At 38.4% G+C, this 27,488-nt stretch overlaps 5 protein-coding genes across 8 annotated transcripts; 3 read left to right on the top strand and 2 right to left on the bottom strand.

Annotated features, from left to right (window-relative positions):
• Positions 1–342: 342 nt before the first annotated feature.
• On the top strand, positions 343–3,655 carry LOC135639471 (ninja-family protein AFP3-like). The gene is made up of 2 exons (XM_065153237.1): positions 343–1,477; positions 2,863–3,655. Exons 1-2 carry the CDS (start codon positions 931–933, stop codon positions 3,276–3,278), a joined length of 963 nt encoding a protein of 320 aa, XP_065009309.1. The 5' UTR covers positions 343–930; the 3' UTR covers positions 3,279–3,655.
• Positions 3,656–5,081: 1,426 nt separating this feature from the next.
• On the top strand, positions 5,082–10,662 carry LOC103990087 (glycerophosphodiester phosphodiesterase GDPD6). Of its 3 annotated transcripts, none has more exons than XM_009409117.3 (9): positions 5,082–5,280; positions 5,418–5,515; positions 6,502–6,680; positions 7,369–7,552; positions 8,044–8,118; positions 8,779–8,888; positions 9,110–9,328; positions 9,550–9,705; positions 10,229–10,662. In XM_009409117.3, the coding sequence occupies exons 2-9, from the start codon at positions 5,503–5,505 to the stop codon at positions 10,460–10,462; spliced, it is 1,170 nt and encodes a 389-aa protein (XP_009407392.2). In that variant the 5' UTR covers positions 5,082–5,280; positions 5,418–5,502; the 3' UTR covers positions 10,463–10,662. The 3 variants fall into 3 exon arrangements, with proteins under 3 accessions (XP_009407392.2, XP_009407391.2, XP_018683275.2); XM_009409116.3 differs by having other exon boundaries at positions 5,125–5,280; positions 5,423–5,515; XM_018827730.2 differs by lacking the exon at positions 5,418–5,515 and having other exon boundaries at positions 5,127–5,280.
• Positions 10,663–11,051: 389 nt separating this feature from the next.
• Positions 11,052–14,002, top strand: LOC103990089 (protein CHLORORESPIRATORY REDUCTION 7, chloroplastic). Its single transcript, XM_009409120.3, has 3 exons — positions 11,052–11,228; positions 12,752–12,888; positions 13,671–14,002. Exons 1-3 carry the CDS (start codon positions 11,168–11,170, stop codon positions 13,941–13,943), a joined length of 471 nt encoding a protein of 156 aa, XP_009407395.2. The 5' UTR covers positions 11,052–11,167; the 3' UTR covers positions 13,944–14,002.
• A 284-nt stretch (positions 14,003–14,286) lies between these two features.
• LOC135581608 (protein CANDIDATE G-PROTEIN COUPLED RECEPTOR 2-like) lies at positions 14,287–18,685 on the bottom strand. 2 transcript variants are annotated; one of them, XM_065154730.1, is made up of 6 exons: positions 18,168–18,685; positions 17,005–17,196; positions 14,923–15,100; positions 14,745–14,847; positions 14,586–14,667; positions 14,287–14,484 (listed from the first exon to the last, which is right to left on the bottom strand). In XM_065154730.1, the coding sequence occupies exons 1-6, from the start codon at positions 18,480–18,482 to the stop codon at positions 14,407–14,409; spliced, it is 948 nt and encodes a 315-aa protein (XP_065010802.1). In that variant the 5' UTR covers positions 18,483–18,685; the 3' UTR covers positions 14,287–14,406. The 2 variants fall into 2 exon arrangements, with proteins under 2 accessions (XP_065010802.1, XP_065010803.1); XM_065154731.1 differs by having other exon boundaries at positions 14,938–15,100.
• A 397-nt stretch (positions 18,686–19,082) lies between these two features.
• Positions 19,083–27,014, bottom strand: LOC103990090 (protein LEO1 homolog). The gene is made up of 11 exons (XM_009409121.3): positions 26,708–27,014; positions 24,850–25,181; positions 24,133–24,244; positions 23,587–23,772; positions 22,825–23,001; positions 22,575–22,706; positions 22,204–22,383; positions 21,822–21,956; positions 20,681–20,794; positions 20,171–20,413; positions 19,083–19,539 (listed from the first exon to the last, which is right to left on the bottom strand). Exons 1-11 carry the CDS (start codon positions 26,846–26,848, stop codon positions 19,402–19,404), a joined length of 1,890 nt encoding a protein of 629 aa, XP_009407396.2. The 5' UTR covers positions 26,849–27,014; the 3' UTR covers positions 19,083–19,401.
• Between the last annotated feature and the right edge of the window lie 474 nt (positions 27,015–27,488).

Raw genomic sequence — 27,488 nt, 5'->3', positions numbered from 1 at the left:
ACCCACAAAAAAAGACACGTACGCCGATCTCCGGACAAAGTGTTGGTCGACGCCATCTTTGGTGTGATTGAACGTGTACGGCTATCCTTTATAAACACCTGGTGTGGGGCCGCCCGCTGTTCCATCGCCGACGCCGTTCCCCATAACAAAAAGTAAAATTCCTCCACTACGCGGAGGCTCCTACTAACTCTTCTACCTTTGCTATCTTTGCGGTGATGACCCCACAGCCACTTATTGTGGCCCCAAAATATTGACGAGTTACCACGAAGGTTGAAGATCGGGTGCGTCGAAGACACCAAGTCCGGGGAATAACTCCTCGAACCAGTGAAGTGTGCCCGACACGTGTCCCGATAAACCGGATACGTCGCGCCTAATTACTTCGTAGGATGTAAAAGACGGATGCGGGGTCGTCACTCTATTCGACACGTGTCTTGGTTGGTACCACCCGCCTCGGCGGCGGGCTCCATCGCTCCACTCCCTGCGTCCGTCCCGGCCGATTGTACTTGGATCGCACCTGATGTCTTCTCTCTGATTCATCCGACTCCATTCTTTCCGTATGAGAGGTTTTGGGGCTGGATTATTCTTTCACCCTCTGAAAGTGATTTTTTTCTCACCATTCTTCCTTCCTCTCATGGCTTACCGCACCCTTCTCCGAGTTCTTCCGCAAATTTTTGGAGGTTATCGCCGGCGATAGCAAGATACCGTCGTCTCAATGCGATAAAAATTGTTTCTTGGCAGCGTTTTTGTGTGGTTCGGCAATGGAAAAGGAGCTCTCTTCCTTTTAGGAGACATTTTGAGCTGAATGATCCTTCCGCCTTCCAAATATCCAGTTCTTTTTACCTTCCCTCTTCCCTCCCCTGACATCTGCATGTTTTGCTCATAAATTTTGACCATAGATAAAATTTTGCAAGCGTTTCGTGTGGCTTGGCAATGGAAGAGGAGCTCTCTGCGCGTGCACCGGGCTGCCAGAAGGATTTCTTGACGCGATTTGGAGCTGGCGGCGGGGAACAGGGGGAGAAGAGGACGCCTTGGGGGGATGGAGAGTCGGGAGAGACGGAGCTCAGCCTCGGTCTTTCCTTAGGCGGACGTGTTGGGCTGGAACCCAAGGAGAAGAGGCTTGTCCGGCCCTCTTCCTTCTCGACGTTTCCCACGGAGCGCGACTTCTCCGCGAATCATCCGGTCGCGAGAACGTGCTCCCTGCAGGCGGAGGATGAGGTAGAGCACCGAAAGAGCAAGGAGTTGCAGGGCTTGAAGCGATTGGAGGTCAATGGTACTGTAGGCCGGAAAAACAAGATCTTTGACAAGGAATTCGCAAGGTTTCGGAACGGGGTCGTCCTTCACAGGCCACCGGCGTGGGCTGACACGGCCGGCAGAGTGGACGCATCGAAACGCTTCGGGCTGGCATCGCCCGTCTCGATTGGATCTGAGGGAAGCAGCTGCTCCAGCTTGTATGACATCGACAGCCAGCCAAATCAAGGTAAAAAAATTCGACATTAATGCTTGTCTCCTCATTTGCTTTCTGGAATGACTCATTAGCTTGTTTAATAAGCCTTTTGGATTGGTTTGGACATAAACTGGTCTTGGGAGGAGATCTAAGAGTTAGTAGCTTGGCATTCAATTCCTCACAGAAGTTATCTTTGTATGTTCTCTAAAATGATGGGATTATTAGGTTCCTGTAGTACATGGCAGACTAGTTTTTCCCTGGAGGTTCTAAATCTTCATCATATTGCCAGTTTTTGAAAGTCATCATGGTTCAACACTTTGGAATTTGGATCTGCTCTAGCAAATTGCAAGATATCAGCAATTTTTGTTGTTAATTGTTTGAGTGATGTTCCAGTGGCTGGCCACATAAACACCTCACACTGATAGGGAACTTTATAACTGGCTGCACAATTTGATTTCTGCTCATTATCTTCTGCTTAACCAGCACTAAGCAGTCAGAATGTCAAAATTGTAGAAGACAGTAGCTCCTTATGATTTCTTCTCTGATTATTCTATTACCAAAATAGACCTTTGCTAGACTGCAATATATTTCAACATTAAAATGAAATAAGTGGATGAGTTTGACCATGATCAGACAATACTCCAAACTATGCTTAGCATCACATTTCACAAAAATCTGGTGTTCAGGTTTAACCTGTTGCAGAGATTGATTTTGTTGTGTAAACTCTCTGAAATGGAGAAAATAAGTTGGTTTGGACTTGGTGGTTTGCACCATTACATGGGAAATCCAAGTGACTAAACTAAAATGAGAAATACACAAATACATTACTCATTGATATCCATTTTGACCTTTGTATCATAAGTGGAAGAGATTGATCATGGATAAAGCCTGTCATGTAGCCTTGCAATTTTTTATCTCACTATCAAGAAGGATTGTGTTTTAAAAGAGTTCAGGATTGTACTGATGGGATTGGTGTGTTGATCCAAGTGCATGACAATTATGTAAGCCAAAAGTTGATGTGTTGCAAATCCAATGTTTCAAATGTTGGTCCAGTTCTGTAACCGGCCCTCGGGCAGATGAGTATGGTTGGATGTATCTTATGCCGGTACACCCCATGCCTATTAGAATGCCAGAACAGGTTCAGCTGGAGGGGAGGGGAGAATTGAGAGAGAGAGGATGAGGAGGTGGCAACACATAGTAGAAAGAGAAAGAGAGAGAAGTGTCTTTATTTATCTTAGTGTTAAAGGTAACCTTTTTGATGTCGCTTAATCCAATTATCATTTTAGCTGTGAGAATATCACTAAAAAATAATTTGAACTGAGATTACTTTAGTTGATCCTCCTATCTATGTCTTTGTCTCGAACACATTTACAATCTGTGACTTCACTGTCATTACTGATAAGAGTTTATTATCTCAGGATTAAGCAACATCTCGGAGGTCAGGAGCTCCTTGACTGCTACAGCATTGTCTGATCAAAGCATTTGTAAGCCAAAAGCTACAGTATTAGGACAACATGTTACCTGTGTCACCGAGGACGATGACCGACCAAGGAAGGCTGCACGAGGAGGACCCCAAACCAAGGTACTAGAAAAGGTGGGAAAGAAAATGATCCAAGACATGCCTTGTGTTTCCACCATAGGAGATGGACCGAACGGAAGAAGAATCGAAGGGTTGCTCTACAAATACGGGAAGGGGGAGGAAGTCAAGATTGTGTGCGTGTGCCATGGCAGCTTCTTCAGCCCTGCTGAGTTTGTCAAGCATGCAGGCAGCGGTGATGTGGCTCACCCACTGAGGCACATTGTTGTCAGTACATTGCCAGCAAAATTCTTGTGATGGCTTGCCTCATCACATGTTAGAACCATTTGGGTTACTTAAGAATGGTAAATCCCTGTAACTGGGAAGAAGCTATCAGAAAGAACAGCGTTTCTTTGTCTTCCTCTTGCGATTGAGTGAATGATGCATCTCTTGTGGAAATTGTGAGGATTTCTTCTTTTAATTCTGGTTTGCTCAGAATGTTATTAATGAGTGTCATTTTTATGTTATCTTGCACATGAATGTTTCACTGGCACAGCTTTGTGGTTTTTTTTTCCTTCTTCTGAGGAACTTTGTTTGGATTCAGTTGATTCTATATGCAAGTTGTAATCAGAACATAGCATCATACTTATTTGGATTCTTTAAGCAATATGTGAAGCATGTGGTCTGTGATACCATCCATTGGCAGATCCATCATGTTCTTTGTTATTGTCTTCTCAATTTAAGTTATGTAATATTATATTTGAGTTTTCAACCTAATATAGTAAATATAAGGATTTATTCATATTTTTACCTATAAAAACAAATAAAAAATGATTATTTTTTTGGCATTACCTTATTATAATATTTGGTGAAGTGTTATTTTATCTATTATTATTATTTTCTAAAACAATTAATTTGGCCTTTGTATTACAAATTGTAGTAGGTATGCAGAGGCTTCTTCATATGGGTCCAAAGGATGACTTGGGACGGTCTCTGCTCAACCACCACTGGCCTCCAGCTTTACCAAGTCCAAGTCGGCCTGCCATTGACCCTCGCGCTCCCGTGGAATCAACGCGCGCGACTGCAATGGAAGGCAACCATTGCCCGCTGCTCGAGGGAATCCACCACCGCAGGTCTTCTCTGAAACTTTCAACCTTCTCCACTCCGCCGAGTCGTTTTCAGTCGTTGGTTTCTCGTCGCCGTCGTCGTCGTAGTCGATGCTTTTGTGACGGGGTCGAGCTCTGTTCCATCGTCCGCAAACGCGTTAAGAAATGTGTCCAATTTAGGAGGCACAAGGAGCGCAGGCTCGTCGTCGCCCAACTCCGGCAAGCCTGATGTCTTAACTCCATAGTCTATGTGTTCTATAGATCTGGCAGGCTGAAGGACGCGCGGAAATCGTTCGATGAAATGCTTATTAAAAGGGATTGGGCCGCGTGGAACAGGGCAGATAATTTATTGGGTATCGTCCGTCAGGCGTGCCGCCCCCACAAAAAAAAAGACCCACCCGTCAGCACGCGACTCGCGAGTTAAATGCCTCGAAAGCCACAAAATTATTTAAATACTCGTTTACTCTCGAATAGAATTCGTCAGAATGGTGGGTTCCACTTGATATCGGCAGTGACAGTTCACGTACGTCGCCGCGTGATCCTTAATCGGCTACGAAGGATGTTTCTGCCAGATAAATAAATATCGTTTTGACTTCGTGCCGTTTCGGATCCATTTGACACGCCAATCAACTGCGATCAATACTAATTAAAGAAGACGGGCAAATTCTGTCGTTTTCTCTTCTTTCTCGCTTTTCAAACCCATTAATTGAATCCGACCCAAAATTTAAATTCGTTCAAAATAAATAATAGTTAATAAATTAAATAATATTGTAAAAATATATAAATATTTGAAATTTTTTGAAAATTATGGAATGTGAGTTAAAAGTTTAAAATTTTTATTTTGTTAATTTTGTTATCAATTTAAGCTGAAATTATAAGATATTTATTGTTCAATTTTTTTATATTTTTAGTTTTATTTTTATTTTTATTAATATAAAATGTATATTAATATTATTTAATCTATTAGCCGCTTTCTTTATATTTTGGGGGGGTTTTGGTTTATATTTTAGATCGGTTCAATTCAATTAGGGGGAAAAAATCGAAAACAAAAAGGATAAAAGTAAAGAATTTTTTAGGGAATTTGCTCGAGAAGTAACGCATCCCTCTCAGCTGCCAGTAGCAATCCAATCTGGGGATGTATCCCCTCACCAAACCTGAATCAACGATCCATCGCCTCACCAGGAAGTCCGTGCGATCGTCGCTTTTGCTTGGAGGTATTATTCCATGTTCAATCACTGTATTTATTCTAATCGAGTGTGAATTCATCAACGATCCCATTGCCTCCTATTATTCCGCCGAATATTCTTTTTTCGCCCCTCTATATTTATCGATTTCATTTCCCCACAATTAGTCCAGTGCGGGCTTCGCCCCGGTTGAGGTTAGATTGGGAGAAGAGGCGCGGAGTGGGGGAGAGGGGAGGAAGCGAGGAGGATATCATGGCATCCCTCTGTGAGCTCTCTTTCCCTGCTACTCTTGCTCTCGTCTCTAATTGAATGGATTCGTGTTTTCGACTCGTGTCGTGTGTTTCCTCCCTCCTCGTGCCCTGCGTTTGATGAGATCTCCGCGATCTTTTCTTCAATTGACGATTTGGGGTGGAGTTGTTTCGAAGGATCAAGAAAATTTGCTTTTTTTCATGTTCTCAAGTGGAAAGATATTTTCTTCATGGCAATAAATGATGGTTGATGTTCAGTATATATGAACCAAACGTCGGCAATGTAGGAGGGTTGTTTATAGGTGATCGTTTGCCATCTTGAGTAACCATGCTATGTATACTTCTGCTCTTGTCATGCATCTGTTTCTTGTTATACTTTTGGTTACTCCAGTGATGATTGTATTTACTAATTCTATTTTGGTCGCCTGTCGGCTTTATATTGCTTATTCATTTGCATTTCTTCTGATATATGGACTTAAGATGGTGTGTGAAATGAGTAATTTTGCTATGTTTACTTCTGCTTCTGTCATGCGGCTGTGTCGTTCTGTTCTTCATTTAGGTGAGTTACTCGTAAATTTGATCATTTTGAAAATGTTGTTATGGGTCATCACATTTGTTAAGATTTGAAATTTGTGTTGCTTGTTCATTTGTATTGCTAGTGTCAGTCGAACTCCTGAGTCCTATTGCAGACGTCCACTTTCTTCTGCTTTTTTTACTAAGACATGTTGTCGATTTTATCATCCTGAAATAATAAATATCTACTAAGTTCTCAATTTGGCCAAGTGCTGGCTTCTGGATCCAAGATGGTGCTCAAACCGAGAGTTTTTTCTATCTATATTTTCTTTTGCTTTTCTCATGCATTCGTGCCTTCTTTTTTGTTTCATAAACATATGTTCCATTTTATGGTATTGTGAAAATTGATGATCATTTCTACTAGTTTCTATTGCCTTGTGATATTTTGACTCAAGATGGTGCTCAACATGTTTCTTTCTTCTTTTGGCAGGGATTGCCTCTTTGCTTCTTTTCTCCTTGTTTAACTTGACCGTCGGGAGGCCAATCTACCCGCTGCCAAGCAAACAAGACAACAAAGTCAAACAGCCCCTGCAGACATCGAGACCATATAACATTGCTCATCGGGGTTCGAATGGAGAGATTCCCGAAGAAACAGTTGCTGCCTATATGGTAACTATAATCCAACTTGAGTTGCAAGATCAGAGGACCATAGAATATTTTCTGTGATCTGCCATTATGATTATTTACTTCATTCTGATTTTCAATTGACAAATGTTCCATGTTTTACTGTATGAGAATTGATTTGCACATGATTTTTTGAGCAATATCTACTTGAGTTTGTGTTCTCTGAGGACCACATGTAATAATATACTGAATAAGAGTTCAGATCAAGCAGGCAAGCAACTGGATTATTTGTCTTATGATCCTGTTTGAAGCACGACAGAATCATTTGAATTTTTGTCATCAATAAAAGTCCATGAATGGATCCTAGCTATGACCTCAGCCATCTGATATCTGCATTTCTGAAATTACTTATTTTGATGTTTGTTCTTCTCACCTACAATCACCAATGGCAATCTTGATTTCTAATTTTATTACCTGATGTTGGTTATTAGGAAACCTTGTGATAAGGCAACTCTTGATGGTCAAGTAAGCATCAACATAAAAAGAAAGGGCATAGTCTTAGAAAATTTTAAGCTATCTATTTGTTTCAGGAGATGAGTCCTCACAGAAAAAGTATTATTTTGGAACCTTCATGAAGCCCAAAGATGCTATGAAAAGTCAAACTATGTGTAGTGAAGTGATAATGCTTCCTTGATTATTCCAAATCTAAAATAGTATTTGGTTGTTCTTGCAGAGAGCCATCGAAGAAGGTGCCGACTTCATAGAGACTGATATCCTTGCAAGTAAAGATGGCTCGTTAATTTGCTTTCATGATGTAATACTTGATGATACAACTGATATTGCCAAACATAAGGAGTTTGCCGATCGCAAAAGAACCTATGAAGTTCAAGGGTCTAACATGACTGGGTACTTTGTAGGTATGTGTTCTTACAATTAATTTTTCTATTGGTTTTGTTTGTAGGTATGTGTTCCTACAATTAATTGTTCTACTGGTCTTGTTCCCAAATAGTTTTATCAACACACGTTGGATGGTTTGAAACTTTTTAGACTGCTTTTGTTGGTCAACTCTGCAAATCTTAAGATGTCTTGTTACTAAAATGGTCCTAACAATTGGATGACAAATGTAAAATATTTGACTGCTGTAGTTAAATTCTGTTTGGTTGATATTGGAAAACCGAGGATTAAGCAGTCTGTGGTTACAATTGGTGTTAATTCATATCAGATAACCAAGATGTACTGGAGCTCTTAGAAGATAAATTAATTACTTGCTTGTAGGTTCTTTCCGGAAAGCAGGTTCCAGCTGTCTCGAAAGTGATTGTGTGGATCACTGTATCTTTTGATTTCTCGTGTCTTATAAACTGCATCAGCACCGTTGCAACTGACATCATACTGTTTGGCTTATTTACAGTGGATTTTACACTTGATGAACTTAAATCACTTAGAGTGAAGCAGAGGTATCCATTCCGAGATCAACAGTATAACGGTATGCTTATTTGGGTTTAATTTTGATGAATTTTTCAATGATACGTACATTTAATTTAGTTTGCATTGTTCTTTCTTGTAATACTTTTTCCTTTTGTTTCAATTTACTTGTTTTATTCATTTAATATCAACTCAATTATTTTGTCACTTATCTTTCCTTCATCTATATTATAAATAAATTAATGCTTTGGCATGACCTGCCAATAGTTCTCCCCTTAGTTTAGCTGAGTCCCTAGAACAGTTCTTGAGCACAAATATTTCAGGCTGAAAATATTTCAGTCTTAGGCTTGGACAGTAATCCTGCTGGATTTGGCTTTTGGATACCCAGTTTCTACGTGGTTTTTGCCAAGCAAGTAAATAATTTAACATTAACAATGATAGCGTAGGTTTCTGAACCTGATCGGTTGACTTCTTTAGTCTATCGAAACGAGGTACAATGGCCTAAGTGATTGAATTGGATGAAAATTTAACAGGTAGCTGAATGGTTTCATGTATTTATCTTGACTAGACCTTGAAAGTACATCTGGAATAGTCCTGGGAAATTGGCACTTTATAGTTGGAATTTTATAATGTTGACCTTTTGATGATGACTAATAGATGAATTGGCTTGTTTAACATTACATTGCTACAACACTAATTCTTGTTCCAATCTGTTAATCAGGTAAATTTTCAATTATCACGTTTGAGGAGTTCATTGCCATTGCTCTTGATGCCAACAGAATTGTTGGAATATACCCAGAGATCAAAAATCCAGTTTTCATCAATCAGCATGTGAGTGATCTGTATTTGTCCTGACTCCTGAGAATGTATCTGCATCACCAATAAATCAAATTATAGATTTTTAACGAGAAGTAACATTTCGATGTAAAAAAATTTGGAGAGACAATTTTCCTGTAATGTTTCTTCAAACAACATAGTGACCTCTTAATTATCTTATGTGCTTCTGTCATTAAACTCTTAGGAGGATTTTCATAGCTATTCCATTTTCGCAGGTCAAATGGCCCCATGGGAAGAAATTTGAGGACAAGTTTGTTGGGTTGCTACTGAAGTATGGGTATAAAGGCGCATACATGTCGGAGGATTGGCTGAAGCAACCAGTGTTCATACAGTCTTTTGCTCCAACTTCTTTAATATACATTTCAAACCTGACAGATTCTCCAAAAATATTTTTAATTGATGACTTCACCATGCCAACGCAAGACACAAATCAGGTTTGCTTGTGCCCAAACGAGGATATTCTGCTATATTTTTTAATTAAACTAAATTTGGAGTGTTGAATTATGTATCAGTGACCGCATAAATACATTTATGTTGATTGAAGAATATCTTAGCAATGACTTTTATATTTGATTTGACATAATTAGTTTGGTCACTATCTTCTGCAATTTTCTATGGTTCACTACGCATACTAATTTTTATTTGTTTGTTGCAGTCATATTGGGAAATTACTTCAGATAGTTTTCTTGAATACATCAGAAGCTATGTGGTTGGAATCGGACCCTGGAAGGACACGATTGTTCCCCCAGAAAATAACCACTTGACTACACCCTCTGATCTTGTTGATAGAGCACATGCACATAATCTTCAGGTAGCTGTTTGTTTTCATTCTCGTGCCTCCTCTCTGTTAGTTCCATCTATCATCTGCCTTTAATTGGTTTTCTTTATGTTTTTGCATCCGTATTGTTGGTTGTGCTTTGTTTATGCTGCAGATGCACATAATGAGCTTTGCAATAATCATGTTAGTGATTGTTTTACTGTCTTCAGTTTACGATGATCATTTGTATAGGCAATTTATTGCTTGGAAGTACAACCAAGGTCATAATAAACACCTTGAGAGTTGTATAGTCATAATAAACACCTTGAGAGTTGTATAGTCATAAGTATCAGGAGTTTCAGTTCCAACCTAATGTATGATACCCAGAACTAATTTCTTTTACATGTTGCCATTGATTAGTTGTTTGCTGACAGCTTATCGTTTGCTTTTGTTCAGCATTTCACATGCTTAGATGGTTTAGAAGTTTATCCTTGATATCTCCTCGCTTTGTACTTGACAAATGTATTATCTGAAAAATGCTGATATCGATTGTTTTACACTTTTACATTAATTGTAGGTACATCCATACACCTACAGGAATGAGAATTCGTTCTTACACTTTGATTTCCATCAAGACCCATATTCTGAGTACGAGTACTGGCTAAACAAAATTGGGGTCGATGGATTATTCACCGACTTCACTGGAAGTCTTCACAAGTATCAGGAGTGGGCAGCTGCAGCTGGCACGGATGAGAAGAGCGCATACGGCCTACTGCACAAGATTGCGCTTATGATCTCCTCTTATGATTGAGAATGAACATTTTTAGCCAGTGTAAAATGTATCCATTGCCAAACGTGCAACGTTGGTGTTTAGTTCTCGACTTTCATTGAAAGATTTATCATGCGAACAATCTATTTGGATCTTGATATGTATGATACGGAGTAACTATGAAGCTTAATATGTTTTTATGTGCATATTTTGATTTATATATGTGGAGATCAAATTTTATATATTTGGATCTTGATATGTGGGTGTCATTATTTATTATATTATTATACATAATTAGTATTAAAATTATTTGTGTGTATGGTTGGTTTATGATCGACGGTAAGAAACTAAGAATATCCATCTTTTGGAGTCATCATTTATGAGAATTTGTTGTGATGTGAAAAATATTAGCGTAAGTTTTTTTATATTTCTATATATTTTTTTTAATTAAAAAGGATTAATGTTAATATGGCAGGAAGTGATTGAATTAAATTTAAAAGGGGGCAAATATGACATGTGAAGGATTTTAATATATGTTAATTAAATGATGATATCTTACGATATGTCGTCGTAATATGATAATATGACATTACAACATGATGTCGAATGCGACTCATCATCCATTGGACATTATCTTCACGCGAGCTCTCGTTATCCTCCCTCCCGCGCCGGGCTTCATCCGGACCTCTCATTCTTCCACGAAGAAGAATGAATGCTTCGGGGTAGAAACGGTGGGACTCGCGACGGATGAGAGTTATAATGGCTTGCAGGATGTATCCTCTCAGGCATGGGTTTCGGACGATTCCTGGTATGTCTTTCTCTGTCTCGAGATTTCTTTCTTTTCTTCCCTTGTGCTGCATATATGAGATGATGGATTAGGAGGAATTAATGCAAGCAGAGAAGAGTTTATTCGGTGAATCGTGAATGGCGTATGGGTGGAAACATGAACTGTTTCTGCCACTCTGTTGCTACAACTCAGGAGTGAGTTTGGGCCAAGCTGATGATTGTTTAGGTTGGATTCCTTTTGTTAGATCTGTGAGGAGCGAGTATTTAAGATGTGTTGTGCTTCTTCTGTTGGTCGGTCGGAGAGTAAAGGAAATGGAGATGAAGACAGGATGTTTGAGGAAATGATCGAAAGAGCCAAGAAGTCCTGCAAGATCACCCCATATGCAGAGCTGGTGGTACCCAAATCGACCATTACGAAAGCATTCATATTGCTGATTTATACTACTCTAGTCTAGCATCGGTGATCAAAAGAGAGGATGAACTAAATGATGATACGCCATAATAATCTTCATATTTATTTGGTTGGATTTCCATCAAACTATAGAAATTTCAGGTGGTGTTGTGTTTGCAGAAGCCTACACTCGGGTTTCCTTCCAAAGACACAAGTATGTATACTCCCATGTTTGTTTGCTTGAGCCTTCAAACCCTCTCTTTGATGTATGACATCACAGTTGTACCTAGGCAGGCTAGCTAGAGACCGGTATCATGTTGGAGAATACTCCTGGCTTTATTACAACCATTATTTTCTGATCTAATTGGACAATAAATATGTCTATGCTTAGGGGTTAGCTCGAGGCTGATTTCGACTAGTAGCGTACAACATGACACTCACATATATATACATATTCGAACCTAAGACCTACTATCACTTGTGCAACAAGCACGAATAAAGTTGGATGTCTCATTCTCAACAGAGGAGGCAGACTCGACTCATAGAGTTTTACTTGATGTTGCATGATTAGAACCAAGGTCCGTCATACTGTATCGTACCGGAGTTTTGATCCGGGCTTGGTACGGTACGGTACCGATGTATCGGGCGATAACATATCGAGCGGTACACCAGGGCGTACCGAGTGATACACCTTTGTGTACTGATACTGTAGCAGTGCTACAGTGTAATACTGTAGCACTGTAGCGGTACAAGACGATCCACGTACCGAGTACCTGGCGGACCGGTACGTACCGCCCGATACGACCGGTACACTTTGATACGACAGACACCGATTAGAACTTGATTAGAACTTAGAAAAGGGGCAACATGTATGGAAAATTTACTCAAAATGTATGACTTGCCCTCGATCACATAGTTCAAAATTTTAATTTCTGGTTTTACAAATAATTGTTGTGAATAATCTCAATGTTGTACGGTGCAATTATGAAATTTAACCAATTTTTTATACCTAATTATTTTATACCTTATATAAGGGAGAATTTTTTATACCTAATAATCTCAATGTTTTACAAATAATTTTTTATACCTTATAAACTGTATACCTAATTATTTTAATTAAAAGGGAGAATTCTCATGCGTTGCCTTTTCTGTAGATAATCATCTTTCAAGATTACACAGGCGATCTTCATACAACAGCAGGAAAGGGTCGGTCATCACTGGTGGCAGTGTGTTTTCTCTGCCTAATTCGGAACCACCAAACAGTCTGATGCATGACAAGCTTCACGTGAAGGTTAGCTTCGACACAAACTTTGCCCGTTCTCTCTCTCTCTCTCTCTCTCTCTCTTTCTAGATATGTATATGCTGTAAAGAAGTGAGCAGAAGTATGAATTTTAAGACTTTGAACTCTCTCTGACGTAATTTTAGTGAGGATATTGATAAGGGATCATTTGATCGGTACACCATTGGTGTGGTCGGTGTGGCCCGTAGGCTCATGGGCGTATCTGTATTATTTTATCTTTTTCGGAGCATATGAGTTCAAAAGAAGCTTATGAGGATAAGGAAGATCCGATGGACTTATGAGCCTTTGGTTCCTATACTCCTCAACGGAACCATACTCTTCAACCAATGTGAGATTAAATGATCTTATCAGTATTCTCCCCCTCCCCTCCTAAAGGGAGCTTGGGAGCGAGTTTGTTCGGCCGAGGTGCAGGCCTCGAGCCCTCCTTCTAGTACCAATCTGATAAGAGATTATTTGATCGATCGACCATTGGTGTGACCCGTAAGCTCACGAGAAATTATCCTTTTTTGAGCGATGGACATACCCGTATGATTTTGTTATTTTCGGAACAGCACGTGAGTTTTAAAAAACGCCTATATGGGTAAAAGAGATCCGACGGACTTATGAGTTCTTAGTTTCATTCTCCTCAACTAATATGAGACTAAATAAATATGAGATCTATCGTTACCATGAACTGACATATCATGCTATTGCTTTTCTTCGTTCCTTTTTTCGATGGATTTCGATGTTAGGAAATCCAAAGCTTGTCTAATCGACTGGGAAATCGTGATCAGGTTTCTGCAGTAAGAAGGAGAAGAGCACATCTACAGTCGGACACTTACGTCCTTTTGGAGCCCGGCAAAAGCGAAGAGTTTGTAACAGAGGAAGAACTCCGGCTGAGGTTGAAGGGTTGGCTGGAGAACTGGCCTGCCAATGCATTGCCACCGGATCTTGCCGGGTTCAACACTGTTGATGATGCTGTTTCTCACCTCGTCAGGTCTGTATGCGAGCTAGAGATCGATGGCCAGCTTGGCTCCATACAGTGGTACCAAGTGCAACTAGAATGAGGGGCCTGCAACAAATACCACCATATAATTAATTAATTAATTATATGACTTGTTTGATATGTCCTCTTGCAGTAATAATCATGATTTACATTATACTGATATAACGATCAATTATCGATACAATACATATCTACCGAGTTATACTGAACATACTAATACAAGATACATTGATATCGATCCTTTGTCAAACCGATACATACCGCTCATACAACTCACTTTTCTTCTTTAACCTTAATTTTGCCACCAGCTGTTCCTCTTTGATATCATGTTACAGAAAAAATGACATGCATCGAGCAACTTGTCCTAGAAGATCAAAAAGGAGCAAAAGAACAAAGACATGTACTGAAATATCAAATATGTAATAAGACTCATATAGTTGCTGAATTTGTATTTTTAAACACAATTGCGATGCACTTATTTACAAAGGTGACAGAGTGACGATATAACCTATCCGACTGACATACTAATCCCAATCGTCATCGAAGAAACCAGCATCTTTCATCTCGGAGTAGTACACGTTCTCTAAGCGCAAATCTTCTTCCTGTACACAAATTCATACAGCAAGTCGTTGTAGAATATCAAGCTTAAAAAAATACACTAGCCAAACCAGAGAAATTTCGGCAAGGGAACAGGGAAGCAGACCTGGAAAAAATCTGCCAGGAAGATCACATAGAGAAGCGGAAGATAGAGAGAGTGGTAGCATACGGTTATAAGATTGGACAACCTGCAACAAGAAGCAAGATTAGCTTTTGGCAGCAAAACCTCTAACATCTGTAGGATCGAAAAGACTATAATTGATACCAGATCCCGAATCCAGCTCCATTTCCCGCAAGCAGACAACCAAACAGGGACATTGTATTTAATAACAGCATAACACAAACATAATTGTAGAATGCTGGTCTTGCTGCTAACAGGAAAGACAAAAATTAAAAGATTCCAAGAGAACATACAACACAACGTTTAAACATAATAGCCGTACCAAAATGAGGATCACCTGGCAACCTCTCTCTCCACTTTGAGTGGTGCATGAAAAAAATGGAGCCATAGACTGCAGTAAGCAACAACTTGTGGACAATCCACAAACCCCATCTTGCTTGATGTGCTGTTTCATTGTTGTCTGCAAATAATGGTACCCCGAAACCAAATATATAGATTGCCTGAAAAAGAAAATGAAACTTCATGTCAGCTATTTTATTGCTAGAACCACAATAACAGTCTATCCACAACCAAAAACAAAATACCTATCGAAGATGCATGCACAAGAACACATGCATATATAAAGTACTCATGAAATACATATTTTTATAAGCACAAGTGCAGAACATACATAAACATACGTAAATGTTACATATGAAATACACATTCATACGCAAAGTAGTCAATCGTAGAAGCATTAATGAACCATATATGCTTTACATACATACAAGAAAAACATCAACAACAAAAATACACTACATACATATGTACATATATAGGCTGTGCACACAAAATCAAATAACTGGTGAAGCTGGGAATATAAAAAAGAAGTATCAGATGCAATAATCTGCCTAGATATAAAAATGATCTACCTAGATAGAGGAAGGGGGAGGAGCTGGGAGAAGTATACCATCACCATCAACATATTCCTAGACATATAAAATACATTAACTTTGTTATGATCATAAGAATCTCCTTGATGTTCTATGCACAAGTTTGAAGTAACTTTGTGAATGTAATGTGTTCTGTTGAGCATGGAATATCTAATTGTACAAAGTGCATCTTCATTTCATATATAAGATTACAACAACATATTGAAAACACATTTGACAATTGCTATTTCCTACTGAGTCATATTATACTGTTTAAGATTTCCCTCGTTGGCATATCCATAGTGCATTTTGATTGTCTTATGTCTGTATCTGTTCTTCGTAATTTATTTTTAACCGTATCTCATTCCATTCAGTTTTTCTTATTGCTACCATTCATACTTCTTCCATCTCTCTCACAACTACAACTAATAATTAGCATTTCTGATGGTGTTACCTAGAGTGTTCAAACTGGTTCGAACCGAATCATTAAGAGCCAAACTGAACCAAACCATTTTTTTTATTCGGTTTGCCTAAAGTAAGATAGTGTGAACCAGAATTGATCAGGATCTACCTAACCGAACTGATTCAAAACCGGTTAATCTGGTTCGGCTAATCAATTTATAATTTCAAGTAATTTAAAATTTTTTTTTTTTTCAAATGAACCAGTTCAATTCAATTGAACCAAACCGGAATCTTAGTCCAATTGGGCAACATTACAATATTTGTAAAATTGAGGTCACGTTATTTGTAAAATTGGGCATTTGGGCCAGTTTGATTAATCAGTTTGAACCAGTTAAGGTCTTAGGGTAGTGAACTCAACCGGATTAATCTTTTACTCGCACCGGTTAATTGAGCCAAAAAAGGATACCCTCAGACCAGAACTGTTTATAGCCTTCAAAACCGAACCATTGGTGAACCGGTTCTGACCGAACTGATTTTGAACCGGTTAGGTTTCGCTTTGGTTTCAGTTTTTGGTTCGATTTCCCTGTTCAATTTGAACACCCCTAGACTGTTACCAGTAATAGATAGTGTTTTCTCTCTTTACTGTTGTGAATCACTCTCAGCGACCTCTGCTGTCCAGATATGATCTAGCCTCCCCTTGGGCATATTCACCCGGCATCCTCATAAATACCATTGTTAGTCAGTTAATGGTGCTCCTTTCCTAATTGTCATAAGATTAAAAACCTCTCTTCCGATCATACAACTAGGGATGATCTTGAATTCTGACATATTGTATGTCAATTTACTCACAGTAATGTCTATTTTATCTATTATGGGTCTCTTCACTAAAACTGTCACAATTCACATACCATGACTTTAAGTTCCTCTCAATTCACATTCTCATAAACAAGACAAAGTAACTTTTACCAATCACATACCAACAAGGATGGCCATTAACAGAAGCAGAATAAAGGAACTGGAGAAGCAACTCTGTCTAAAACATTAATTGCTAAAGTATTGATCATTAACAAACGTTTAACATCATTAATTACCTTCAATAATGTATCAGCAGCAACAATTACTCCTGATATTACAAATGTACGTGTTAAAACGTCCAATCCACCTGCATGATTTCCTTGAAGTAGAAAGGCCAACAAGCTAACTTCTAAAAATAACATCCCAGATTCTGTGAACAATGACAACATATTCCAAGATAATTCTTTCTCAGGCGAACATTGCCATGCCTGCATCCAAATAAACAGGTGAGAGAACATTGAGATAGACTCACATTACTTGATTGGCTTGCTACGAGTAAGGGTTCAAAAATCATAAATCACTTGTATTAATCAGCTTCCTGCAAGTAATTTCCCTTTAAACATACTAAACACATAATGGTTCCAAACATTTAATGTATTTCTACAGCACATGGTTTCACACTCTGCTTTTAGTTTTACTTGTTTCCCAATAAATAATAGGGACATTTGTGGTCCTACAATGATTCCTAATGTCCATATACAGCAGTGACTATTGTCATAGTTCATGATCAGCATCTATCTGTCATCAGAATTGGTAATCTATGATATTAATTTCCATTAGAAGTTTGCTCGCATGCCAATGTTCGACAAAACCCAGAAACCAGCAACTATCCTCCATTTTGCTCCTTATGCATGCAAAATTGTGAATAAGCAAAACAAGATTGCAGTAAGCAAGAAGTTTTTACAGGCCCAACGCGGAAGTCCCTGCCTTTGATGAACCTATGACACTATAGAATCATGTGAGTGATATGATTCAAGTTATTTATCAGGGAATAGATAGTAATCTATCTAATATTCAATACAAATAAAAACTAATTACAAACTTCATAAGAATCAACGTTCGCAGAAGGGTACCAGGAAACAAACAATAGTTGATACTAAGCTATGATATTCTCCGGATTGTAGGTTGAGTTGTCATCAATGGATAAAAGTGGTGTCTCCTGCATTTTTTTACCTGATATTGAAACATGTTGAGGACAACACCCACCTAAGTTTGAGTACATCGAACACATGCACTAGGGTAACTTGTAATAACCAATCTTCTATGAGTGCATGCGAGACCCAAAGAGCAATTACTGAACCATCGATATTCATAAACAATTGAAACAAGTTTTTACCACAGGCGACTCAATTACCACTTAAAATATCCGGAGAACTAAAGAAGAGCTAAAATGCCGTACCTGGACAAGGCACCATAGAAGATTGAGAACGCTGATGAGCCAGAGGAGGGCGTAATAGGCAATCATGACATAAGAGTAGCCATTCGTGAGCTTGGCGAAGCTCTTCCGCGCCAGAGACGCGAGGTAGGCGACAAAGATCACCGAGGGGACGATCAATGCGAGATTGTACAGGAGCCCATGGCAACCCACGAGCCACGACGGGGAGACCAACGCGCTCCCGTCTGCGGGTCCCGGAAGCACAACCGTCTCCGCTTCCGTCCCCGCCGGCGCGGCCGCGAGGGAGACCGCGGTGAGGAGGTCCTCTAACGGTCTCATCTCAGCGGATCCGAGGCAGAGATCATCGGCGCCGAGGACTACCCTCGAACCCAACCCGATGCAAGTCGAGATGGAAGCACAACGAAACGGGAGAATTGGGAGCTCGAAGGGGGAATTCCCGAAACCCTAATTCCGCTTTCCTCTGCGAACCGATTCCTGATGTGCAGACCTTCATGCACTCTCGATGAACGCAGAAGGGTCGATCACGAAGAGCTAAAACTTCTTACACGGCCAAGTCACGCCGGTCCCACTTACCCGGATGGCTATTTCTTGGTGAAATGAAGAGTGAAACAAGCGGGACCCGCATAAACCCCACAGATTTGCTATTCATGCCAATGACAAAGCAGGTACACGCGCAGGGCAAATCACGCAGGTGCGGAAAAAGCACGACACGTTAACCTATTGGTTTAGGCCGGTTCGCTCACCCATGTTAATTGCCGACCGGTTCGCGCGTTAAGCAGACCGGTACCCTACACCGATGGGCCGACACTTCCATTATATACACACATAAATATCAATACCATGCAGAATTCAGCTAAGAAAAAGAAATTGTGATAGTTTGAACACGATGTATATGTTGACAAGAGGGAATGTTCTAACTGCAACAAGAAAAGAAAGAACCTGCATCAATTTGTCTCCAAGAATTCCTGCCATTGAAGCGTGACAAGAATAATGCATTAGGTAGTATCAGAAATGAACTCAAAGTCTTACAAGCATCATATACTGGAAAAATATGCAAGTTTGTGAAGATTCTTTTGTGTGTCAGTGTAGATACTGTAAGTGGTAAAGCTGCCTCCATGCAATCTCTCTTCTGAGCCAAAATCATCCTGGTGCAACTTTGTAGCACGAATGTGCACTTATGCTAGCATGTCTTTTTCCTAGGAAAAAGATCGGAGAGGCACCACCAGTCACAGAAAAGTTAGTCTTCGTCGCTATCAAACACAACTGCCTTTCTCCGATGAACTGTTGTCTTTCTGGGAGGAGATTCCTCGTCAGAGTCGATCTCCTTGCGTTTCAGAGAGCTGCTTCCGGTTTCCTTCGTCTTGCCCCTTGGCTCCTAAAGCAGGTAAAGAGACCAGCATAAGTTTCAGAATATAGGAAACAGCAGATAGTATCAGTCAACTGAAACTGGACAATATCTAAGTTTATTCAAACTTAGATATAGTCCAGTTTTACTTGTTCAGAGGAAGTACATCTCTGCACCACTTAGCCATATAGTCATCTCAGGCACCAGTCCAACATCTCAATTTAAGTTAGCTTAAACTAGGTTATGGCATCACAAAGTTAAATCAACACAAATATTTCTAAACCGTACAACTCATGTTTTTTATTAGCTTATTTATATTCTAGAAGTGATCATCATTACAAGACTATATTTCTAAACTAGGTTATGGCATCACAAAGTTAAATCAACACAAATATTTCTAAACCGTACAACTCATGTTTTTTATTAGCTTATTTATATTCTAGAAGTGATCATCATTACAAGACTATAAGCATGCAAATTTGATATATTTACTGGTGTGATCAAGCAATTAAAAATTTTCAATTGAATTGAGTTACCGGCTAACAAGCAACCACGTCCATCCTTTGTGAGTATTGATTGTTATAAAAACAGAAAGCTTCTTCATATTCTTCCGACAGAGAGATTGAGAGATTGCTATATAATTTATTCAGATATATCTTACCTCATCTTCATCTCCTTCCGATGGAGAGATTGCATCAGCAGCTTCTTCATCTGCCTCTTCTTCATATTCATCTTCGTGGTCTGGCTCATCTCTTGCATGCGGTGGAGACCGATCAACCTCCGCACCATCACTTTCATATTCAGATTCCTCCCTTTCACTCTCTGAATATTCATCAAGCGGGCGCCTTGATTGACGAGCAGCAGACACTGATGGCTTTCGTTGGGCATTCATATGTACATTTGACTGATGAACAATATATTTTGTTGGAAACATCAGGATAAAGAGAAACAAAATGATAAATATACTTAACCATAAAATCATTACTGGATTCATGGTTTAAAGAAACCAATTGGACCCAGTTCCAATAATCCACCAAACAACGACACCAACTGGTATCAACTTCATTTCAGTGACATTGGGAGATACAGCTTGGTATCTCTGTGCGGTACAAGTTCAACATGTTGTCAAAACTAGTATTGAACCAGATTTTGAAACTTTGATTGGACTAACCTTCTTAGCGTTGATTATGCGTCTCTCAGCCCTTGCTTCTGCCTCCAAATCTTCCTCAAAATGACTATGAGCTGAAGTCCGATGAGAACTGTAATAGTCATCTGCCTCATCTTCCTGCAGTCAAGAAATGTTAAGCATAAAACTACTGTTTATTGCAGTAAATGACAACACGTAATCAAGATTCAACCAACCAAATTGTATATAAACCATGAAACAAATGACTGCTAACATAACTAAGAACCAATTTGTTATCACTTTCGCTTTTGATGTTTCAAAATTGAGAAGAAAAGCTGTAACCAATTCATTTTAGTTTCCCATACTTACAAATTTAGTGGCATGTCACCAGCTAGAAGATTGAAAGATCAAAGTCATCATGTCAGGATCATTGGTCAGTCATAAAGGCCCAAAGGAGCCAGACTTGTTCCCAAAGATGGGTAAGAGTTGCTACTTTTGGAAATTATAAAGTACATAAGTAATTGTAAAGTACAAAAATAGAAATGAAGATATTTGTAAACAATTTCTCCAATGGTTCTCAAATTCAACATTTTCTTACTTCTATTAAAAGAAGTAAATATCAAATAACACCAAAAACTGGCCCCAAGTGATTCATAATTTACCAAAGCCAATGAGCAAAACCATGACAAATCCATAACCACCTAATATCTATCTAGCAACGCCAGCAAAGGCCACAACACAAGCTCCAAGAGCAAAAGACAAGTGCACACAAGCAGCAACTACTGATGAATCGTAGATCCATGTCTAACATGACAAAAAGCTTACATAAATAGACACCAGCTTAAAAATCAAAGATAACACAGCACATTTACCAACTAAACAATCAAGAGATAATGCATTTTATTCAACAATCCTCACGAAACAGTGTCTAGGAACAAATCCTTTCGAGGTTCGAGCGTTTGAAAATTGAGAAGGAATTAATTATTGAATCAGAACTTATAACAAGATAGTATATCAATAATATAATCAAGCAAATGAAACAAAATAACCAACTCGCCTAATTTGGAAATACTTTTGCAAAAGCACCTTCAATATAACTTCCAATAGTGTTGTTAATGTTGATGTGTTGTCATATATAAATTGGCTTTCCAACTAAGCTAAATAATTTTTGTAATGGAACACAGACCTCATCAAGTGCATCCTCCAAAAACCCTGGAGAAAGTTGCTGCCGCCCTCTATGGACGGGTTGTGCATACTTGCGGTTCACTTTTTCCCTTTTCCTGTGAAGAAGTTCATTGGCTCTAATAGTTTGGCCTTCAACCTGCAATTATTTTATTTATCATAATGGGATCACAAGTCTAGGAGGAGGGCAAAAGCAGATAAGATATATCCAGCTGTAAATTGTGCATTAGTTATTAATGTAACTAATCAAGTCATTCTAAGAGTACTTTTAGATACTAGAAGGTAACGGCTTCAGTTCATCTACTCAGGATCAGTTAAAAGTAATATAAGTATAAAAAAGATTAATTTTATTAACAAATAAAATATATGGATGCTGAGTTCTTTACCCGTTCTTTTTGTTCCTTTTCTTTCTCTGGATCGATCTCTGTAATACAGTTCTTCACCTTATAAACCTTCTTATGACGTGAATCAACAAGAGCAGTCAACAAACGATGGGACTTTGAAGATAATGAAGATGGCATAAACTTCATCTTTTGTAAAAGCCTCCCTTGAGATTGCAGAATTCCCTGCATTACTCATATATGATTTAACTAGCTTAAAGATTTGTTGTTAAGAATTGAAAAAAATATAAACCTAAATCATAGGTGCATATGAAATGACCCTAAACTGGTCTAGCAAATCACTAAAACCAGTATTGGACCAGTATTTAGATCTTAATGAAAAGCTTAATACAAACAACTATCTGCAGATTCTGCACCTTTCCATGCCTAAGAAATAGGTGGCTCTGGTCCTGATGTGCATCATGCACTGATATATCAAGAACCTCATTCCCAATTAATAATTGTAGGCTTCCATCTTTCCATCTCACAAACCGTGCATTGCTTTCATACTGCAATACAAAATTCATTACTTATAGTATACCCACTTAATTTCTGAAAAGTTAAAAGGCAATGATTAACAGTTTTCCAGATTTGATATTATGGATTAGGACTAAAATCATTACTTACAGAGACTGTGCCATCACGATTCTTGACTCTTCTCCAGCGCACAATATTGTCCTCTAGGCGAATCCGCTTCTTTGCACCAGATTCATCTGTCACATAAACATCTTCTTCTACATATGTCTTAGGATCAAAGGGTTTTGGTTCAATACCCATGATGTTAGAGACTTTAATAGCGTTCATCTGAAAAGAAAAGTATTACCTTAGAAAAGACATGAGGTTAATGCAAAAAGATTTACAAAACTAGAGAAGCGTACACAAACCGATCATGCACAATTGGCATAACAACAAAATTATTTTTTATTTAGATAAATACATGTGGCTCTATTCAAGAAAGACATACTAGTAACTTCCGTTTAGCCAACAACTCCATAAGGTAAGATAAGTTACTGGCTTTAACTGTCAATTTCTTAAGAAGTGTATAAGTTGACAATGCAGGGCTGCGAAGACAATACATCAACAAGTGTTATTTTTGCGAAGAATAAAGTGAAATAGTTCTCACGAATTAACATAGACAATGAGACGAGCAAAGTTCCATAAATGACACGGCTAGTGAGTAAATTACAGAGATGCTTTTTGACCACAAACTCTAGTACGGACACAGGAACAAGAGACTAAAGGTCTGAGTAAGTACAGAAGGATCAATCATAATCATTTTAGTTAACCAGTATTTTTTTCCCCTGTATTCCAGAGCTATTGCATATAATATGCTGTACAATCTTAGGAGGCATTTAGCAAAAGTTGAAAAAATGGGAAGAAGGAACTCACCTTATCAGGTCGCCCTGGTGGTTCTTGTGATGAAAACTCCAAATCCAGTGGTGGGCCAACTGGTTTATCTTTAGGTTTCTCTTCAAAATTATCATCCTCTGAAGCATACTGCATATCATCATCAGGGACTACATCTTCTGGTCTTATCTCTCTCTCATAGTTTGTTTCTTCCTCCATAGGAGATCTCTGGCACAAAGAAAAACGAAAAATATGTATACAAATGGAATCTCTTTGACAATAAAGAACAAAAATAAACCAAAACGAGTAACTATATATTTTAAAAAATTTCATGTGAAGCAGCTCATGCACCGAAATAGATGTACATGCATTGGCTTCCATAAAGACGTACAATCATTCATGGATATTTGATATGTAATATGAAGAACATAAAAATTACATATATAATTACATTAAAACACAGAAATCCTAACAATGTACTAGGGGACTCTAGAAAACCAATTTCAATCAATCAAATATGACAACATCAAAAAAAGCATTTTCTTTTTCAGAATAAAAAGCAAATAGCAATGAGTTTAGCAGTCACACATGTAATTCTTGCTCAATTTCATCTTGACCACCATATTCAGCTGGTTCATCCTCATCAGAATCCCCAAATACATTACGAACAACTTCATGGTCCTTTTGCTCACTCATTAACCTGCCATAGGTCCACAAGAAATTATTAGCACAAGCAAAAGAAAAGTTGAAAACAGGGTGATGCATAGTAAACGAGCTAATCAACACTAAAGAACAAAAGTAAACTGGAATAGAGCACATGATGTATAAACAAGTATGATTTCCCCTTCTACTGCAAAATTGAATACAATCGTGAGACTCTTTCCTTGAAATTCAACTGTAACACCTCAAAGCAGAGGCCCCGAGCAACAGTTAGCACTAGTTCCTGTGAGATCAGGCACATAGGATCCACTTTAGATACTTGGCTCAGAAACCTACCAAGTGATTGCCCTAAATGTCAAGCAACAAAGCATTCAGAATGAACTAAAAAAAGTCATAGTTACCCTTGAGATATTATCAAATCTTATTTGCCAAGTCATGCATTCAACAGAATCAAGTTAAAAACTAGAAATAAACATGTACTTCGGAAATCTGGTGGAGATTTTTGTTCAAAAAGAATTATAAAAATAGGAGTTACTTCAACAAGCGTGTCATTTGTTGACTAAGAACTTGGATATAGTCATAGAAGTGAAAAACCATAACAACATCTAATTGAGTGGACAAACATGTGACTCATTGACATTTCACCTGGGTTGCCTGTGTTGATCAGAGTCCATCTCTTCATCTTCACGATCACCTTCAGACTCACTGGCCACCACTTCTCTTCTCCTGCTAGTCACTACCCTTTGTCCATAGCCTTCCTCTTCACTTTCAGCATCTTTTGGTTCACTTTCCATCTTCGGGTCACTGACTTCTCTTTCTGGAGAACTCTGAACCCTTTCCCCCTCACTCTCTCCCTGCTCAAGATCAACATTATATGCTTCAGCTTCACTTTCAACTTCAACCTCCTCTTGCCCCTCAATTTCACCTTCACCTTCACCTTCACCATCATCATCCTCAGCCTCACCTTCCCCTTCATCCTAAAATGAAGACAGAAGAAGTTTATGAGAAAATTCTTGATTTACCCAGCAAGATTCTTAAGTAAAAAAATTAACTATAACGGTAAACAAAACAAAGGTCATAAAATGACATCACTGTATAACAGCTTCAATTTGGTTGCAATTATGATACCTAAAACTCAATCCAGGTCCAATGGTTGATTAGTAAAGTCTGCAGAGCATACAGCACACTACATTATGGTAATCTCAACAAGATGTTTGCCGGACACACCCTTGAATAATCACCATCTGAGGCCACTGCTTAATTTTTATATGGTCATCATCTTAAGCTACCGTGCACTTTTTACTAATATATAGTTCAACAAAGAAGACATGCTAGTATGCTACATAAAGAAAGCTGAGTGTATATTTCCATTTATTCCACAAAGAGGTACATATCAGAGGGTCTCAGTGTCGTATCATGAATAGAGAATTTGCAAGTAACTGTCCACGAATGTCATGTATGTTACCACATTAGCATAAATTATTTTATGCAGACACCGATAAGCATAGGTACGTAAAATAGACAGCTGATTTTGTTTAACCATAAAAACACAAATTCTTATGCATACTTGTGCAAGTCATACTTAGACCTGAAACATGGATAATTTAAACAAATTGTGGCATCCATAATGGACAGAGTATACATGGGATACTTCCTGGACACGACATATTGGATGATATCTCAAAGTATCCATCTCTATTTTAATATCTATGAGAATGATTAAATACTTGGTTATTAAAGAGAAATGGATATTTCGAGAAAGCATCCAATACACCATGTGTAGAGCAAACAAAAGAGCAAGTAGTCATTATTAATAGCTAGCACTGACATTCTTTTTTTATCAAATTTTGATTCTTGATATCAAGTGACTGTTTAATCATAAAGAAAAGTTCCACCGTACGAAGACATTCACCCAATTGTTCTTTATATCTTCTTTCAAAACCAAAAGAATCCAGAATAAAATAGAAGATATCAATCTTACAAAGACCATACATTTTTTTTATCAATTTTTAATTCTTGACATCAAGTCGCTGTTTAATCATAAAGAAAAGTTCCATCGTACAAAGACATTCACCCAATTGTTCTTTATATCTTCTTTCAAAACCAAAAGAATCCAGATTAAAATAGAAGATATCAATCTTACAAAGACCATAGAAACCATCACTTTATATATATATATATATAATTACGTTATTTCTACAATCGAGACTTGCATGAACGAAACAAATTTCTTCAACAATCCAACATGTCAGAAACAAATATCAGAAACATCACCTTGCATTGATAACCGTAATTCCTTTACCACGACAAAGAAGATCAAGAAGACACCTTTGACGATTATACATCTGGTTCACACTCTAAATTCTGACAAAAAATTATGCCAGCATGAACTCCGAAACAACAACAAATAGGGCAACGCAAAAGAGTCGAAGAATATAACCCAATTTAATAGAAACATCCAGCTCCTTGTTCTTTTGGGCGGTTAATTGATATAGAGTGATACCGATTGGTAATCAGAACGGTTGGCGGCGGCGACGGCGTGGTGGTGGTGCTCGGAGTCGACCTCCTCCTCTTCCTCCTCCTCCTCCTCCGACTGATCGCCGAAGAGGTTCTGCATCATCTGGTTCCTCGTCTCGTCCACCATCTCTCTCCCCTCCGAATCACCACTCCTTTGTTCCCTCTCAATCTGCCCTTGGCCGATCGATCGATCGATCCTCCTTGACTCCCGTTCGTTCTTCGAAGCAGCGATGCGAATTCGCTTGTGCGTCTCTCTCTTCGCCCTTCTCGTGGGTCGCTTTTTGCTTCCGTCACGCGTTAGATTTACGCGTTCGGGTCTCACGTGATCGTATGGTACCATTGTTAGCCTCTGGATATCGAACTCTGTGACATACAACGTATGTTTTGCACGTAATGGATTATTATTATTATTATTATTATTATTATTATTATTATTATTATTATTATTATTGCACGTAATGGATTGTTAATCTCCATATATTTTGTGCCAAAATAAAACCCTAATTTTGAGCAGGCAAAATTTTAGATATGTTATTATCTTCATTTATTCACAGTTTGTATAACAACATGAAGAGTTAAATGTCATTATCTTTTACCAAACCAAATAAAAATCTTTCGATTCATTTCGCTCTCACGCTTAATTATTTTATTTTATTTATGATATAAATATTTTTTTAATATATTTTTTTTCATATAATGAATCTGTTTTCATTTAACTTTTATCTGTTTGTATTCAAAGATATCAAAACTGATAAATACCATGTTGA

This window comes from Musa acuminata, chromosome BXJ3-6 (genome assembly GCF_036884655.1).
Source record: "Musa acuminata AAA Group cultivar baxijiao chromosome BXJ3-6, Cavendish_Baxijiao_AAA, whole genome shotgun sequence".
NCBI lineage: Eukaryota > Viridiplantae > Streptophyta > Magnoliopsida > Zingiberales > Musaceae > Musa > Musa acuminata.
The sequence above is the reverse complement of the archived record's forward strand: the minus strand, read 5'-3'. Positions and strand labels throughout refer to the sequence as shown.